General features: G+C 32.9%; 1 protein-coding gene across 1 annotated transcript; it reads right to left on the bottom strand.

Moving 5' to 3' along the window:
- Positions 1-1,122: 1,122 nt before the first annotated feature.
- Positions 1,123-5,996, bottom strand: LOC107796505 (GRF1-interacting factor 1-like). The gene is made up of 4 exons (XM_016619293.2): positions 5,622-5,996; positions 3,890-3,966; positions 2,418-2,502; positions 1,123-1,782 (listed from the first exon to the last, which is right to left on the bottom strand). Exons 1-4 carry the CDS (start codon positions 5,700-5,702, stop codon positions 1,360-1,362), a joined length of 666 nt encoding a protein of 221 aa, XP_016474779.1. The 5' UTR covers positions 5,703-5,996; the 3' UTR covers positions 1,123-1,359.
- Positions 5,997-6,372: the final 376 nt, after the last annotated feature.

The raw sequence follows: 6,372 nt of genomic DNA on the forward strand, positions 1-6,372 counted from the left end.
AAAATTGATAAAAAAGTGGAATAGAGCTTTAAAACTCAAAAAATTACAAATAGCGCAGGCAAGTCGAGAAAAGCTAAATAGTGCTATTTGAAATTTTAGAACACAGATATAATATTTAAAATTAAAGATAACATATTGAGTCATCACAGTTCTTCAATTCGAAAGTTTTGAAGTATAACTTTCCTATACATATGTTTTACTTCAGAAAAATATAAAGAATCAATGTTCGAATTCATACCAAAGACTCCACACGGGCGGTACGGTCTCATTCGCGATATACCGTTTTCCTCTCCAATTCTAATGATTCTAAGTTGGCGAAAGCCTACAAATGTAATTTTCAAACAAACTCTTGAGAAAAATAAAACTACTAACACTAGACGTACAATATGGGTAACAGAGGACACAAAAGTAGAAACCAATCAAACAGATTACTCTCGGAAACTTTAGCCTATACCTCGATAGTGATAAAATTGAAGTAAAAATGTGTATTACTTTTAACTAACGCCAGTTATATATAGAAATTTGTTTATGTATTTAATTAGTACCGGAAATTTCACCAGTTGTCCTTTTTGGGGAGTTGTTTGATAAATAACCATCTTTTTATTCTGAACTTTTTGGACCATGCTTGTTTTAAAGATCTCTTTTGAGTAAATTGAAAATCTTATAAGAATCATTAGATCACGATCTAAAAATCTTACGAGAAAATGTTAGATCACAATCTAACATTTTATAAGTTATTGCAAATATTAGACTTCAAACTGAAAATTATATGAGCGATAAGAATCTAACATTCTCGGAAAGGAATAATTTTTCAAGAGATATATTTGGACTCTTTTTATAAAGTCAAAATCTATACAGTGTAAACACTTGCTGTGGAAAATTTTAACTTCTTGTCTATGTAGATTCCACACCCTCAAAAATTGTATTGATCAGGAATACAAATATCCTTTGCAATGACATGCAATATGTTAAAACCAAATGATCAAGTATAATTTCTCTACTTTTTCCTGTTTGGTTCAAATTCACGCAAGAAAATAGCCCAATACAAGCAAAGTCATCAAGAAACCAAGCAAATAGCCCAATAGAGGAAAATCATCAAGAAAGCAATAATGCAAACCAAAATGACCTAACAAATTTACATGATATTCAGAAGGTGCAGTATTTCAAACATTTGAGAAACTGACCAAAAAGTCCAAAAGTAGAAGAAGAGCCATTGTGTTACACAACAGATTACAAATCCCATTAATTACTTAGCAAAAGTTCTTAAGTACTCTTCTAACTTCTCCCCTAGCTAGCTAGCTAAACGTGCTTCTAAAGTTCACTGATAACAAAACCTTCTATTCTTAACTTACCTCAAACTTAATTTCCATCATCAGCAGCTTTCAAGTAAAGATTCTCACCACCATGGCTACTCGAGCTCCCGCCTCGTCCTTGATCAGACAGAGAAGTTCCAATGTCTTGCTTATTTCCACTGCCTAATCCTCTGCCAAAGTCAGGGAAACCAAGTGAAGTATTGGAATTATGAGTATTATCATTTTGCAGCATGTGAAATCCACTACTACTTCCTCCTCCAGAGCTGCTCATTCCTAGTTGGTTATGATAGGCTTGTTGTTGTTGCAATGCTGATAATGACTGTTGTTGTTGTTGTTGTTGTTGTTGTCCGTAGATCATTGAAGAGGAGGAGGATCTTGCTGCAGTCATAAGCGATTGTGTTGTTAGTTGCTGGGCTTGTTGCTGTTGCAGGTAATGTTGCCCCGCCTGCATCATTCCACCAGAAGCTAACTGCAGGGCATTAAACATTGATTTGTCAAATTTAGAACTCAGTTAATATAATGGATTTTAAAACATGTAAAGGTTATTCAAGAATGATAACAAGATTCAGCTGGTACCTAGATGTGACAAAGCCAACTCAATTTTAGTAACCTGTAAAACCCACCCAAGTTTAAACGGATTGAGTTACGATCCGTTTGTTGACTTGACCTAACCCATCAAATAATTGAGTCGAAAATGCAACCCAAAACCAAACATGCAAAATCAAACTTAAAAATGGGAAACTATCCTGCGCAAATAGGATAAAAACCGACTTTTTTATATATGTATGAAAGATTGAATCCCCTTGACATGAGAAAAGATTCTTATTAAGGGGATTCAAAAAATATTCTTAAGTCACAAGTTCAAATCCTAGGTGTGACACTTAAATATTCTTTTAATCCCCTTATATGAATTAGGCTCCGCCATATAATTTGACCCATATCTACCCAAGCAAACTTAATTTGGATGAATTGGATTCATGACCGTTTGTTGATTTGTCTCGTTTTAACTCGTCGAAATTTGACCCAACTCGTCCATCTGGCACCTTTAGCTGCTGCTAATAGAAAAAGTGTGGATAATAGAAATGAAAAGATATGTAACCTTACCTGAGAATGCATGTTAGGAGGCTGGGGCTGTGAATCAGCAATAGCAGCTAGGTACATAAGATTTCTCTGAAGTTTGGCTTGTGACCTACCATACCAAAAGTGTCAGCACAAATTGTCACCAGTGTTTTAAAAGGCGAGGCCGCGTGGCGGGGCGTTTTACTTAATACGGGACGAGGCGAAAGCCTCGAGACATGGGATGTAAGCCCCACGGATCTTTATTTTTTAAATTTATGAATTAATAATATAGCACTATAACACAATAAAATATAAAAGATGCATTAAAAGTTCAAGAAAACTAAAAAGAATTAAAGAAACTCATATAAAATAAAATATTTAGCATGTTTTACAAGTATAAATAATACAATACTGTTAAAGTTACTATGAAATATAAATTAACTCCAACCTCTTAACTTTCAAACAATTAAAAATTATAATTTCTTAAAAAATATTATCAAACTGCATATTTTACCTCTTTAAAAGTAAATACACAATAAATTTTTCAATAGTGTAATTTAAAATATTACTCCTTCATGAGTAAATATAAAATTATTTTTAAATTGTAAAATAAAAAATGTATAATAATTTTGAGAGAGAACTAAGACATGGAGATCTATCAAGTAAAGATATAAAATTTGGTTATCTATTTTTAGAAAATATATTCAATTGATATTCACGCTCACGATGATCTCAATCAATAAATATGCAATAATATGTTTTGTTATTTGAGTTATTCACAATTTTCATATTTCTATAGATAAAAAGAACTTTAATCATTCATTTGTTAAAAAATTTTGAGAGTTAACAGTGCAAATTAGTGAATTCAACACATGATTTGCATAGGAACTGTTGGACGAGTCCCGAGCGTTAAAGCGTTAGACGTGTTTAGGGCGCACTATCGGGCGTTTGGGGACGTAAGCCTCAGAGAACTAAGCCCCACACATGAGTTTCAAGGCGTTTTGATAATGCCCCGCCCCGGGGCAAGCCCCGAGGCGAGTCCCAAAAAAAACCTTTTAAAACAGTGATTGTCACCAATTTATATTCTATGATCAAGTTTGAAGAATATCACCATACTTTCAAACTAACGAAGAGGGTGGGATATATCCTTCTACTTTCATTTATTGTTTAATCCTATCATCTGTTATACTTTTTGACAATTTATACACTTGCCGTTGGGCAAAGTTCTAAATTTGCCCCTTATTTGATGGAACCGACGGCAAGGGTATAAATAGCCAAAAAGTATAACGGAGGATAGAATTAAATAATAAAAAAAATTAGAGGGATATATCTGACCCTTTTCCGTTTAAACTAAAGAAGGCATAATTATTCAAGCAAGGGTTATTAATTCAAAATCAGTTGAAAAGATGTTAAGAGTAAGAACACTGATCTCTAGGTTGAAGTGCATTCTGAATGTGTTAGCTTGTAACTAGAAATATAAATTAAAGGAAGATTTAAATAATATCAACTGAACTTACTCTGCGCATTCACTTAGTTTCCCAGAGTTCTGGCTCTCAACAATCTTCAGAATAAGTGATTTGTTCTCATCCAGGAACTGACATTGGAAAAGAATAACGCCAACAACTAAGTGAACATCAAATAACATGTAAAAATTCAGAAGTACAATAATAAATTACTACTCCCTCCCATTTTCAAAAATATTGAAATTATTTCCTTATTAATCCGTTTCAAAAAGATTGTCACCTTTAAATATTTTCTTAATATAAAGTATTTTTAGCCACACAAATGCTCTGTCAGGTTTAACACCACAAGTTTCAAAAAATTTACAATCACATAAATGTTATAGCTTATTTAAGATCACATATTTCAAAAGTCTTCCCTTCTTTATTAAAGTTAGTGTCAGATCAAACTAGGAAAATCTTTTTTAAACGGAGAGAGTACTAATAAACACTGCCTAACCCCAAATAAAAAATATGAGATCTGCCCATATCATAAGGAACATTCTTTTCAATTTTCAATGGGGAATCTCTATACATTTGTATTTTTAGCAACTGAAAACTAGGGTCACTACATATATACTTGCAATAAATTAATAGAGGCAGGTTTTTGACAACTTTTTCCTGTTGATATGTAAAATATTTTTCAAGTAAGAAAAAAAAGGAACTTTGTAGACTAAAGTTTACAGTTTTCACATATTTAAAAATTCAATCTTTAATGAACAACTCTGAGAGCTGTGAAATAGACGAATGATTTATTGACAGTAAAATATTTACTCAACAAACACTTCAGCATATATACTGATACACATATATGCAGATAATGATGGTATGCAACCTTAGGCAAGTAGTTGTGTTTGTTAAACAGTACTCCATCCGTTTATAGCAGCTACTGAAGTTAAAAAAAAGTCACCAACTGAAAAAGCTTTAGTAAAGAGCAACTTAGAGATACTGACTTTTAAACTTGATATAAAAAGATTTCATTTTGTTTTGCAGCACTCACGCAAGACAAGTAGCGAAGTTTTCATCAACTTCTTTTGTCAGCCAATGGTATATATAAATAAGAAAAACAAAAAGAGAGAAGATGGGAGGAAATATAATTAGTATTTCTGAAGACTTTAAAGTAGTAAAAGGAACAGAAAAGCTTTCACTATATAGTTTGCTACTTGCTACTCATTATGCAGAAAGCAACCAACTCAACTGGCAGCCTTTGGGAAGAAATGAGATTACTAGAAGTACATGAAGCATGCCTATTCTTTTCTCTCCCAGACAGTAACAACAATAAAAACAACAAATCCTGTATACGTAGACCCAAGGAAAGATGTTGTTTTTGACATACTCTTGGCCCAATAAAAAATGAAAAGAAAGTAAAGGGCAACTATTTACAGAACAAGAGCATATGTAAAGGTGGAGAAAGAGAGAAAAGCTAGAAACAGCATAAGTTTCAAGAAGAAAAGGCAAAAGCCTACAAGCAGAGTCAAGAATCTAAAAGCAAGATCTTTCTTTTGTGTTCCTTTTTAGTTTTTCCCTGTTTATGACCACAATAAACCTAGAGCAGGACATACCAACCAAGAAAACAACTTTTTATAACTAGCAGCCAACTTTTGAAAACTACTAGTAGTACAACTGTATACCCATAGCAGCAGATAAAATGGCAGATTTCAGGTTCAGAAAGAAGCAGAAGAAGATCAAGAACAGATAGCAGCAGCTAAAGAAGAAATTAATTAAAGGGGAGAAAGAAAAGAAGAAAGACCTGTTGAATATGATCAGTAGTGACGTTGTTAGGATAATAAGCTGCCATCATTGGCTGCATCTGCATCAGGTGCTGCTGCATATTACTATTATTTGTTGCTCCCTCTTTTTATACCAACACCAAAAAACACACACTAAATACACACACACTTTTTAATACTTCACTAAGTTCTTGTAAATCATGTAGAAAGTGAAAAGAAAAAGAAAAAATGGACCCCCTTTTTAATTTTCTGTTTCACAACTTCATCAACTTGAGTTTGAATAGTAGTACTGGAAAATTGATGGGGACAATAGACAGTGTAGGAGAAAAGGCAGCAGGCTGTAATTAACAGCTACTGTGATGTTTGTGTCTCCTTATTGACAAGAGAGAGAGAATCTAAATTCTGGGCACGCAACCATTATATGCCCCTAGGGATGTATAGGATTTTACCTGCTTTGGACTTTGAACCTTTTTTTTTTAACCTTATCATCGCCCTATTAATTTTATTGGACCAAGATACTATCCTGAAACAGTAAAAATTCCAAAGTTTTGCTGTCAAAACTTCCTCAGTACAATTTTTGCATGCCAACCAATTGTGCCGTGGAATGATAGATTTATTATTATTTTATTTTATCATTTGATACAAAAGTTTTTTCAAACTCGGATAATAGAGCTTTTTTATTAGAGAACACTAAAATGGTTTTTCCGTAAAAAAAATGTACGGTTAAATTTGTTACGTGATTTATAGACAAACAACCTGATTTGATCCAGG

This window comes from Nicotiana tabacum, chromosome 13 (genome assembly GCF_000715075.1).
Source record: "Nicotiana tabacum cultivar K326 chromosome 13, ASM71507v2, whole genome shotgun sequence".
NCBI classification, from domain to species: Eukaryota; Viridiplantae; Streptophyta; class Magnoliopsida; order Solanales; family Solanaceae; genus Nicotiana; species Nicotiana tabacum.

Bases quoted from the DNA above. Each gene is read 5' to 3' on its own strand.
- LOC107796505 (XM_016619293.2), bottom strand. From the start codon at position 5,702: ATGCAGCAGCACCTGATGCAGATGCAGCCAATGATGGCAGCTTATTAT. The intron at 2,503-3,889 runs GTAAGTTCAGTT...TTGGTATGGTAG, and splicing joins AAACTAAGTGAATGCGCAGA to GTCACAAGCCAAACTTCAGA. The intron at 1,783-2,417 runs GTAAGGTTACAT...AATGCCCTGCAG, and splicing joins CTCCTAACATGCATTCTCAG to TTAGCTTCTGGTGGAATGAT.